A 12277-nucleotide genomic window follows, 5' to 3' on the forward strand; every position below is an offset into this window, starting at 1 on the left:
ACTACTCCAAAACGCGCGCGCGTGCAAACTGCTCTAATTAAGCCAAACCGTAAGATGACCGGAGATAACAAAGGGTAGAGATCGGGAAGGCGGCCCACCTGGGTGCGCTCACAGCCGGCCATCCGCAGCCGAGGACTTTATTCACTAGGATTTCTACCGAGAGGTCTCAGCTGTCAGACACCACAGGGGAGGGTTGTTCTGGCTCAGAACCAGGCTCGAGGCGGCCGGGGAACACGTCTACCTGTCACCCCACCGACCATTTTCCAAACCCAATTGGGAACACCGGACTCCAGAAAGTTCTCAGGAAGAACCGTTTGACCAATGCAACTCCCCACTCATCGTCCTCCTGGACGCAACCGAGCGTCACGTGGCCCCCGTGGCGGGGCGTGTACGTAGGCCCCGCCTCCAAGCGTCCCTCCTCGGGAGGCTGGAAGCGCCTGCGCGGCCACGCTGACTAGTAGGGTCGCGCGCCGGCCGACTATGGAGATCCACGCGAAGCGCCGGAGGGTAAGTCGCTGGTGGCGGGCGTGGGGTGGCAACACCTCGCCCACGTGCTTCGCCCCTACTCCGCCTGCAGGGGTCCCTCCGCTCCTCCCGAGGTCACTGGCGGCTCCACGCATCCCCTCCCCCACCCAAGCCCTGCCTCCGCGCGCGCCGCCGTCTCCTCGGGCTGCCCTGGGCAGGGCCTCGCCACGGTGCTCCTTGTCTCAGGTGGCTGGGCTTGTGGGCGGCGGCGACCCGGGTTCGGACCCAGTGGCCGGCTTCCTGAGTTGGTGCCGGCAGGTGGGGCTGGAGCTGAGTCCCAAGGTGAGTGGGGGACGGGCGCTGGGGTGGAAGTTGGCGCGGCGGGGGCGAGGGCGGCTGTGTGAGCCAGCTCTGACCGCCGCTCCTCCTGCCTAGGTGACGGTGAGCCGGCAGGGCACCGTGGCCGGCTACGGCATGGTGGCTCGAGAGGATGTGCAGCCCGGAGAGCTACTGTTCGCGGTGCCGCGGGCCGCGCTCTTGTCGCAGCACACCTGCTCAGTCGGCGGCCTGCTGGAGCGAGGTGGGCACGGCGCGGGACGCGAGGTGGGCGCGCCGCAGGGCCGGCTAGGCCGGGCGCCGGGCGCTCACCTCAGGGTCTCCGTCAGAGCAAGGGGCGCTGCAGAGCGAGTCAGGTTGGGTGCCGCTGCTGCTGGCGCTGCTCCACGAGCTTCAGGACCCGGCTTCACACTGGAGGCCCTACTTTGCGCTCTGGCCCGAGCTAGGCCGCTTGGAGCACCCCATGTTCTGGTGAGTGCCATTGTGAGGGGCGGCAGCGCTGTAGCACCATAGCCCGGCCAGGGCTGCTCTGCCCAAGCACGGGGAACCCAAGCCCTAGTCCCGACACGGCCTGTGAAGGGAACTGGGTGGGGGAATGTCACTGCAGGCCAGAGGAGGAGCGCCATCGATTGTTGCGGGGCACAGGCGTACCTGAGGCGGTGGAGAAAGATTTGGCCAACATCCACAAGGAGTACTGTTCCATCGTGCTGCCCTTCATGGAAGCCCACCCCGATCTTTACAGCCCTAGGGTTCACTCCCTGGAACTCTACCACCAGCTGGTGGCTGTTGTGATGGCCTACAGGTCAGTGAGCAAGACCTTAAAGAACCCTCTTCTTTAGAACTGTTGAGGGACAAGAGGGTAAGGAACGGTGAATCCCATCCCCTCTCACTCTACAGTGGGCTTTAGCCAAGTTCTCTCTCTGGCAGTTTTCAGGAACCACTGGAGGAAGATGATGATGAAAAGGAGCCAAACTGCCCTTTGATGGTGCCTGCTGCAGACATACTAAACCACTTAGCCAATCACAATGCCAATCTAGAATACTGTACAGTGAGTTGGTCTTTCCCAGTTCTTGTTCTTATGTGCATTGAGGATTGGGTGTTTAATTCAGTCTGTTATTTTTGCTGACCGGGCAATTTGACTAAATGGGCTCCATGAGTTAGTGAAGTTAGCTCCTCCTGTAGGTACTTTGCATATTCATTAGTTTGAGTAAAGTTAGGGTTAATTTCTGATAAACTACATTATTTATTTGGTGCTAGAGGTTGGTAACTGTGCAGTGCCAGAAAGCTTAGACTGTCAGGCCCCTACAGACAGCAGCCTAGAGCAGCTATACTGTCAACACTTCTTGAGAAGGGGTAGATGGGATGTTTGTAAGTCTAAGATAATATTAGTACTGTTTATGTCAGTTCTATTTTCTATGTAAAAAGATCCAAGTTTATGGAATGAAAACCAGGAAATGGCTGTTTTTAAATTCTTGCCTTCATTTGCCATTCCTACTTTGATCTGGGTCTGTTCATTTTTAGAAGCTAGCAACTTTTTCAGTGCTGAAGATGCTTGAGCCAAGTAATTCGCCTAATGAAGCACTGAGCCTAACCTTTGATCTTTGCAAATCTCATCCCTTTCATTTCATAGTACATGCAGGATCTTAACAGAACTTGAAGGTAGAATGTTGATAGGTGTAGCATCAGTACCATCATCACTGAACTTAACCTGCTGGAGGGTCTTCCTAAGAAAGAAGTCATCTTCATGGGCCTGGCCCCCGCTTCTTTCTCCTTTTCACCACAGGATTGTCTTCGGATGGTGGCCACTCAACCCATTCCTAAAGGCCATGAGATTTTCAACACTTACGGGCAGATGGCTAATTGGCAACTACTTCATATGTATGGTTTTGTTGAACCATATCCTGACAACACAGATGACACAGCTGACATTCAGATGGTGACAGTTCGTGAAGCAGCATTACAACGTGAGTGTTTAACTCTCACCTTGGACACTGCTGTGTATGTCTGTCCCTGCACAGCAGTCCCCCATTTTTTATAGATAATGAGAAATGGGCTTTTGGGAGTATAGAGACTTTCATGCTATTACTTTCCTATCTACCATACAGGAACAAAAGTTGAAGCTGAAAGGCTCCGCCTGTTTGAACGCTGGGATTTTTTATGCAAACTGGAGATGGTAGGGGAAGAGGGAGCCTTTGTGATTGGGTGGGAGGAGGTGCTGACTGAAGAGGAACTGACTACCACCCTCAAGGTAAAGGGCTGAGAATGTCCATTTAATGCTAAGAATAAAGCTAGAAGAGGGGACACTTAAATACTGACAAGAAAGGCTAGTTTCTCTAAATCAAATTTCAGAAATGCAAGTAGTACATCCTAATTAAAGAGCCCACGGTTGCTTTTAGGTACTGTGCATGCCCGCTGAGGAGTTTAGAGAGTTTAAAGACCAGAATGGATGGGGAGATGATAAAAGGGAAGAGGAAAGCCTGACCATCACGAGTATCCCCAAGCTCACAGCATCATGGAGACAACTGCTTCGGGACAGTGTTTTGTTGACCCTGCAAACCTACACCACAGACTTAAAATCTGAACAAGAATTACTCAGTAATAAGGAAGTCTATGCCCAACTCAGCTGGAGGGAACAGCAGGCCTTACAAGTTCGTTATGGTCAGAAGATGATCTTACACCAATTGTTGAAACTAACAAGCTAGCAAGTTCCCTGAAGGAACATCCATGAGAACTTTATTCCAGGCTAATGTTCACTGATGGGTTGAAATGAAAGAAAACTTGGATTTTTTGTTTTGCTTACCATATTAAATACCAAAAGGAAAAGTAGCAAAGGTGGTGTGCTAGGATTAACTCAGAGGTAAGGATGGTTTGTTTAGAAGCACTGGGAGCACTTGGGAGTAACTGCTAATTGTTAACTAAGACCAATAAATTTTATAGCCCTATTCTCAGTTTGAACCAAAGTTTGTAGAAATGTGGTAGTAATGGTTCTTGTCATCTAGTGTTTAGTAACATGAACTTTGAAAAATCTTTGGGCAAGTCACTTTACTTTTTCTTAAAAACTGTTTCCTCTGTTAAGTAACTGGTATTCAGAATAACTGTTAAATTCCTTAGCATTCTGAAATTTGGTCTAGAAGGCACAACTCACCCTTTAGGAAAGAAACCCTGAGAGAGTCACAGCCCATCCCTGTTAAGATTTCTGTTATTTAATCTTCACGATTTTTGTCTTCTCTGGCTGTAAAACTTATTAAAGGTAAGGTGTAAGTCACATATAAACCTACTCCCTTTGAAAATTAAAACACTGTGAGGGTAAAGGCTATGAAAAAAAATGAGCATTTTGTGATTGTTTAACCTGCTCCAATGAATTTCCACTGTTGAAAGGAACAAAAAAACACTATACAAAAATCATGTCCTTGCTTATTTCAACATGCCAGATTAGAAATGGCGAAGATCTACCATTCAGCAAGAAGTTAGTGTTTCCCAATGGCGCTAGGCACAAGGCTGGGCTTGTCCACTTTTCCTCCTCACCACCAGCACTGGCTGCTGCTACTGAGAAAGGCACAGTGGACTCCAGTGTGTGTCATGACTTTAATGTTTGACTACAGTATGCATACACATACAAGAAGTAAGGGAGCTAAAGCCCAGGAACTAGAAAGGCTACAAAATACAACACGTGGACCAATACATTTACAAAACATTCAAAATCCTTACAAAAGGGGCTGTATTGGTCCTTTCAACTTTTTTGTTGGTCAGCTTAGCCTTTATGGCCATTCACTGGGATGATGGGAGGTAATTCATACTTTTTGGTTCCCTTTTTCCCACAAGTATCAGGAGAGACTGGGGGAAGGATGGGTTAAGTCTGGTCTGGTTTCCCTTTGTAAAAAAACAACAAAAAAAGCTGACTGCATCTCATAGGGCCCAAGGGTGGGTTTTCCATCAGAAATGAAAATGATGCTCTCCCAGCAGTCAGCTTTAGACTGGGGAAAGAGGCAAAACAAAACCCGTTAATTGTGGGCTCTCAATTGTGAGCTCTTCCCATGTTCCCTGGTACCAAATTCTAGCATATCCACATCTTTAACAACTTTGTGACTTTCAAGGTCCCCTGTCCACAATAAAAAAATAAGTTACATAATATTTAAACTGGCTTTCTTGTTATTTGGGGCACCAGGAATGTCAGAAGACATGGAACTATGCCCCCAGACAAATGTATGTTATCAGCAGCCTCTTCAGTTACAAGCTGGGCAGGTACCAGTTTATCTGCTTGCCTTCGACACATTTTGCACAAACCCAAGAAGTTCCAGACAAAGGTTTTCTCTTTCATATATTTACACAAGTTCAAAATGATATTCACAGCATCTTCTAAATTTTGGCCAAGAGTCAAAAAATGCATTTAAACTTTGGAACGTGCCCACACAGGAAGCTGACCCAAACATTAACTGGGTCGGATACCCGAGAACCAAAGGGCTGGGAAAGTCAGGAACAGCTGAAAGGATTCTTCAGCCAGTTTATGAACTTGGTACGGTGTGGGACCTCCAGGCTGACACATTTACAACAGAGATGCAGTTCCATCTAACTGGCACCTGTCCCTTCCATTACTTGCTGAGCCTGCTTCTGTCCCATGCAGCACTGTGCAACCGACTGGAATAACCTGAAGAATGGAGAGAGTTACAAGTTTGTGAGAAAAGTTCAGGCCTGACAATACCTGGGTGTCTCATAAGCTTTTGGCCACTACTGCTTTTGTAATCACGCACAGTACCTGGAGCCATCAAATGATTCTCATTCTTACACAATGAAAAAATTACTTTTAACTCACTTTTCAATTTCTGGGGCACAGTGTACAAACTCATGGTTCCAGAACTTAAACGCTGGATTTTTAATCAATTCAATGAAGGTAATAAGAAGACCCCAAGGATGTGGCCTATTTACAATCAACCGTTCCAAGAGAACCCTGGAAAAGGGGAGAACATGTTACTGCACAGGGAAAACATACAAAATCATGACTACTTCTCCAGTACCTTTTTTACTAACTCTGCTCCCTGGTTACTAAACTACATGCAAAAACTGTTAGCTTTACTAGAGAAAGGTAAATTATTCTATATATTCTATATGACATGATTAGTGCAGTTGTACTCTGGAATTAGAAAATATGGTTTGAATCCTTCCTCTTACTACTGAGCCTCGAAGATTTCAGGTAAAGTAAGGATAACGGTTCAGATTACACAGCACACACAAGGAAGTTGGAAATGAGTTCTAATACCATAGTACATGTACAAACTGGTATAATTTTTCTACATGGCAATATTGGCTTTAAGTATTTGTAACCTTTGATCTAACCAACTATACTTCTAAATTTACCTTAAGGAAATAATAAAAAGATTTAACTACAAAGAAGTTCACTACCTTTGTATACAATCACAAAGCAGGGCTTGAACAGAACCCAAGAATGGACTAACAGTTACCCAAGGGAAAGGGACTGGGGAGGATGGGATAAGGGGGAAAAGGGGGCATTACAATTAGCGCACACAATGGGGGTGGGGCGGTGGCATGGGGAAGGCAGTATAACAGAAGACAAGTAGTGATTCTACAGCATCTTACTACACTGATGGATAGTGACAGTAATGGGGTATGTAGTGGGGACTTGGTAAGGGGGGGAGTCTAGTAACCATAACGTTACTCATGTAATTGTACATTAATGATACCAAAATAAATAGCATATCACCTAAACATTAATAAAATATTAATTTTTGACATAAATCTAAGAAGTACTGTATCTAATACCCAGAATCTATTAGGTGAAGAGGCTAGTTTAAAAAGTCTACCCCAGTTTTTAAAGTATATATCTCCCTCACTAGAACCTATCCATTCCCCTGATCTCTAGTGCTGTGCTTGGCCCAAGCAATCTGCAACAGATTCCTAATAATTGTTAGGAAAACAGTATGATCCTGTGATTTTTCTTGCTTGAAACCTTTTAGCCCAAGAGCAACATGCCCTTAACTGGCCTGTATGACTCAGAACTCCAGTTGAAAGTGCCAGCACTTTTTGTTGAAAACTACTTTTTGTTTCAGCAGTGATTATGATTTTAATTTACTTATGATATTCTTGTGTCCATCAGATTAATTAGGAGGGCAGAAACCATATCCATTTTGTTCACAAGTATATCCCATATTTAACAGATGCAAAAAGATGTTTGCAGCAAGTTTAAAGGATGTTCAATGAACACTGAATGCACAAGAAAAAAACACCCACAATTCCTAACAAAGTGGAAGGGGCATTTTAGAAGCACCTGAAAAACAAACCTCTCTTACCTTGTGATCTGTTCTTGGATAGCTTCAGTGTTGGCCTCTGCAAAAAGATATAGCATGGTGCAGCTGAAGTAGTGAGTGTGGCTATTTGGATACCGCAGCTGATTTGCAATTGCATTCAAGAACAGATACCGACCTAGAAATAAAACTCAACTTAGTATTAAGGACTTGCTCTGAAAGCCCAACATGAGACAAATCATTCTGTGGCTAGCATTTAGATTACTGATACAGGCTTTATAATTATCCCCTTGGTTCTCAAGTCTCCAAAGTTCTCATTTCTGCAGGGTTCAATTTCATACTTTCCATATTAAATTTTAATATTTTAAATATTTACTTAAAAACAGACCACTACATATGAACACACATTAATATTTTCCCAAAAATATTTAATGGAAAGTGTCACTGTTTTACACTTCACAGATCTCTTTAAATGTTACTGAACAGGAGATAGCTGGATTTTCTCCTGCCTGTGTTCAACCTGTTCTGGTATTACATTTCATGCAGTGCTGGCCCAGCCTTTCTAAAAAGGATCTTGGGGACACCCCTAACAGTTTTGAGACCATACTTCAAGAACCACTAAGTTTAGACTACAGGTGACTCTTGAATAATGTGCCACACCCCACCCTGCCACAGGTGTGGTGTCAGAGGCACTGGCCCCTGTGCATCACTTTTGGCTCCCCCAAAAATAGCTTACTATTGGAGTAACACCTATTTTGTATATCTATATACTGTATTCTTACAATAAAGGAAGGTGGAAAATACATTTTTTCAACTTGTCACAAATTTCCGAAAGATTTTCCAATGTCTTTATTGAAAAAAATCTGTGTATAAAAATGGACCCATGCAGTTCAAGCCCATAGTGTTCAAGGGTCAACTTTATACTATATGTTATCTTAACTACTACCACACTGAGCTTTAACAGTTCCCTAAGTGCTACACATGCTTTTTTGCCAGGTTTTTTTGTTAAATCTTCATTTTAGGCTATCTCAAATCCCTTCTACAAACAGGCATGGGGGGGAAGGAGAGGGGAGGGAAGACAGACATGTATACTCAAAATAACTAGCCTCTCAGGTAACTATAGCAAAGTTTAAAGTAGGCATCCTTCTAAACTGTATGTGTGCTAATAAGCAGGACTCTATAACTGGTGTGCACCTACTGGGGTCTCTATTATGTAAAAATGAATACAGGACACCAAAAGAAATGTAGTTCAACTAGGCAAGACACAACCTATTATTATTTATACTGTAAACTTTTTTTGGAGCAGGTAGAGAAACTCCTATTCATTCATCTTTACTTAGTTTCTAATATGGTGCCTGGCAAATAGGCACCAATAAATTCTGGGGGGTGGAAGACATGCTGACAAAATGCAACAGCTTAGAGAGACCAGTAGAAGAAACATGTTTATTTTCATATTAAAAAATACTGCAGTATCACATACTGAAATAGTAACTGATGTGGTAAGGATTCTGGATGATTCTTTTATTTTCTGCATTAATCAAATATTACCCAATTATAGAAAAAAGATACCCAATGATACAATATACAGCCAGACCCATAAATATTAAAAGAATATTCTTTCTTTATTGAGGCTTCAAGTATTTTAAGGACCAAGTTATGGCAAAAAAGTGGAGAGAACCTGACTCGGAGAACTGGCTGGCTTTACATACCTTCAGTGTCCAAGTCCACAGCCAGGTTCTGGAAGATGTCCATGTGAGCCGAATGGGTGATCGTGCTCATTGAAGGTGTGCTGCCCTTGTTGTGGATGTGTGCGATGGCCTGAGTCCCTACATAGAGCACCAGTGCATTGATGAGCTGGAGGTTATAGCGATTGCCAGGCTCGTTAGAGACCTAAACGAATAAAACATAAAGCTCCTGACTTACTGAGAGAACTGATTTAGGCACCAATATTTCCAACACCTTTTTATGCCTTCATAGAAAAGCTGAACTGCTCTCAAAATTCTTCTTAATTTAAATTTTAGAAATTTGCTGTATCTGAGGTTATTTCACAAATACACAACTGCCTAAGGGTGGATGTGTCAACAACAGGAACACAATTTCCCTTAGGATGTCAAAGATTTAATAGCATCAGCACAAAAGTAGAACTTCTGAAAAGTCAAAATTTGTACTGTCTTAATTATATAGAAGATTTGGAAAAGGCTGTGTGGTTCCTTGGGTGGAAAAGTAATACAACTTCAAGTCATTTACTATACACCAAATTAAACCAGAATCTTACTCATTTACAATAATCCTGGGAGAACTGACAGAGAATGATTATCAGCAGTCTATTACAGAAAATCAGCCCATTTACTGATGACCTCTTCCAAGACTATAGCTTGTTGTCACTAGTAAAATGTGTAATCCAGTCGATCTCATCCAACCATCAGAAATGACAATGTGTTTTAAAATCTTTAAATCAGGTTGAAAAGACTCAAGTTCTAAGCAGGCCCTGCACAAAGTGCTTTCTAGGAGAGGCACAGCTGAGAATTTAAGCAAACCTGTAAGTTGCTGCGCAGATCAGACAGAAAAGTAACTGGTGACCGAGTTTTAAGATAGGAATCCAAATCCTTTTTGAACTGAGGTGGCATCACTCCAGTAAAATTGGTGAGAATACGGGGTGCAATGTTAATTTCACTCAACATATCCACCTGCCAAAAACAAATACAAGAATCACAACCAGAAGCTTTTGTAGGACTTAAGAGTAAATTATATCTATGCTAGGAAAGTGGTAGGATTGTTTTTCCAAAACTACAGACATAAATGTCTTGAGGAGTAGAGCTGCTACTTTTTACTAATCAATCTTTAGAAGAATCTATATGCAAAATGATAGGAATCCCTTATTCTGTCATATACAATCTTTCTAAACTAAGGATAGGTACCTTTAGAGAAGAGGTCTAGTTTGTCCCAGTAATCATTTTTTTCCAGGGCTTCTTTCAGAAAAAAAAACAGTACAAAATGAGATTTCTCACTCACCAGGGGCCCTAGCCTTTGAAAAGTTGCCCAGCAGAACAAAACATCATACTTGCTATTTTTTTTTAAATACATGTGAAAAGAAAAAATACAAAATATGTAAAAATTACAGTAGCCATGTCAGGGTGATGTGATTTTAAGTGGTCCCTTGTCATTCACTTTGACAGTTTAAACAGCACAAGCACACATTACAAAACACCTGTGAAAAAAGGGCATTACAAAGCTGTGCTTATTGTGCAATTTTCTGACATGGGGGCCACCCAACAAAATGGCCCAATACCTAGGTTGAGCTTCTGTAAATACAGCTAAATTTAATACCAAAATTAACCGAAAACAGCAACTTGAATACTGTAAACCAAAATTCAGAAGTAATTATCATACCCTACATTATCAGGCTTAATAACATGATTGCTTCCCCCAAAGAGCACTCTTACCTAAAAAAAAAACATGTATGTGTGTATGCTGGGGAGAAGGGGGTTAAATAGCCCACTTGCCAGAGAAAGGACTGAAATATTAAAACACGACTTTCTTTTCCTTGAACTGTTCCAAATCTTACCTTCAGATTAGGAGTGAATGGGTCTGGGAGCCTCATGTTTCTTGGGAAGGCACTCAGGATCAGATTTCTTAGCTGGATACAATTAGGTGGGATCACATCACAGAATCCATAATGGTAATCACAAAGGAACTCAGGGAAATCATGCAAAAGAACCAGCAGCACTCTTAGAGTACCCTATTTTTAAAAGAAGAAAAACACTGGCTGTTTCCACACTAAGAAAACAGGAGTAACATTTTTGCTATTATGAATTCAACTCAAGTAAAAAAGGCAAAAATGTACTTCAATAACAAACTTACAGGTTTTAGTCAACATTAACAATATCACAAGTGATTTATCAAAATATTTAGATCTAGAAACCATGAAAAACTAGGCATCAGGAATAGACAGCCTTAAATGCATATGCTAGAAAAGGCAGGACAAAACAAAAAACAAAAGTGATGCAAGCTGCTATCTTCAGACATTGGAAAAAGAACAGCTAGTGAAAACCAAAGTAGAAGAAAAAGAGCAGATTAAACCTTTTTAAAAGTGGGGGGAGGGAGGCACAAACAAACCTATATTAATCTTTGAAAAGATTAATAAAATCCATAAACCCTACCAAGACTGATGGAGGAAATACAATACCATCAGGAATGAAAAAGGAATTATCATTACACATCCTACACACATGCTAAATATTTAATATTAAACAATTTTATGCTAAATAATGTGACAATTCAGATAAAGTACACAAACCACTTGAAAAATACAAATTACCAAAACCAAACAAAAAAGGAAAATTCGAATAGTCCTTTATTATAAGTTAAATATGTTGATAAAATCCTTCCCACAAAAAGGGAACCCTCCAACATTGTTGGTGGGAATGTAAATTGGTGCAACCATTGCACAAATCCAAGTATTGAGGTTCCTCAAAAAACTAAAAATACCATACAACCCAGTAATATGAATTCTAGAAATTTATCCAAATAAAATAAAAGCCCTGATTCAAAAAGATATATGCACCCCTGTGCTACTGCCACATTATTTACAACAGCCAAGATATGGAAGCAACCAGTGTCCATCAGTAGATGAATGGATAAAGACAAGTTGGTACATATACACTGTGGATTATTCAGCCATAAGAAAGAAAGAAATCCTGCCATTTGCAACAACATGGATGGACCTAGAGGGTATTATACTAAGTGAAATAAGCCTGGCAGAGAAAGACAAATTCCATATAAATTCACTTATTTGTGGAATATAAAAATAAAACAGGTGCTCCTTCTCTTTGAGGTCGCTCACACTTTCTAAGTGTGTAACCTTTTAATCTTAAACTCTTTCTCTCCAACCTTTCAGGGTGCTCCTATCTCTCTGAGGTCGCCTGCACTTCTTTCTAAGCAACTTTAAATAAAATTTTTACTCTGCTTCACTACTGTGTCTCTGCCCTTCAATTCTGTCGCAGTGGGGACAAGAACCGAGTAAAATACACAACGCATCTCCCCCAACATATTTGGTGCCGTGCCTCAGATGGATTTCCATCCCTGTTAAGCCAAACCGACCTCTCCCACCAGCATATTTGGTGCTGTGCAACTCACATGGATTTCCAACCCCCGGTAAGCCACATGTGTCTCACCCCTTGGCTGGAGGCACTCACATTCACTCACTCACTATCTACCTC

The 12277-nt window shown here is 42.5% G+C and overlaps 2 protein-coding genes across 9 annotated transcripts in view; one reads left to right on the forward strand and one right to left on the reverse strand.

Annotated features, from left to right (window-relative positions):
• The first annotated feature begins 47 nt into the window (after window positions 1–47).
• On the forward strand, window positions 48–4938 carry SETD6 (SET domain containing 6, protein lysine methyltransferase). 2 transcript variants are annotated; one of them, XM_037025302.2, is made up of 9 exons: window positions 54–507; window positions 712–807; window positions 901–1045; window positions 1131–1272; window positions 1409–1603; window positions 1729–1849; window positions 2585–2765; window positions 2907–3049; window positions 3198–4938. In XM_037025302.2, exons 1-9 carry the CDS (start codon window positions 481–483, stop codon window positions 3501–3503), a joined length of 1356 nt encoding a protein of 451 aa, XP_036881197.2. In that variant the 5' UTR covers window positions 54–480; the 3' UTR covers window positions 3504–4938. The 2 variants fall into 2 exon arrangements, with proteins under 2 accessions (XP_036881198.2, XP_036881197.2); XM_037025303.2 differs by lacking the exon at window positions 1409–1603 and having other exon boundaries at window positions 48–507.
• Window positions 4939–5106: 168 nt separating this feature from the next.
• CNOT1 (CCR4-NOT transcription complex subunit 1) overlaps window positions 5107–12277 on the reverse strand; it is a 148822-nt gene continuing 141651 nt past the window's right edge. For all 7 annotated transcript variants that reach the window (XM_073225564.1, XM_073225567.1, XM_073225562.1 and 4 more), the window contains exons 44-49: window positions 10624–10797; window positions 9596–9745; window positions 8768–8948; window positions 7104–7236; window positions 5612–5746; window positions 5107–5446 (exon numbers count right to left, since the gene is read on the reverse strand). In XM_073225564.1, the coding sequence (XP_073081665.1) occupies window positions 5368–5446; window positions 5612–5746; window positions 7104–7236; window positions 8768–8948; window positions 9596–9745; window positions 10624–10797 (852 nt within the window). In that variant the 3' untranslated portion in view covers window positions 5107–5367. The remainder of the gene's footprint in view (window positions 5447–5611; window positions 5747–7103; window positions 7237–8767; window positions 8949–9595; window positions 9746–10623; window positions 10798–12277) is intronic.

This window comes from Manis javanica, chromosome 17, assembly GCF_040802235.1.
Source record: "Manis javanica isolate MJ-LG chromosome 17, MJ_LKY, whole genome shotgun sequence".
Taxonomy (NCBI): Eukaryota; Metazoa; Chordata; class Mammalia; order Pholidota; family Manidae; genus Manis; species Manis javanica.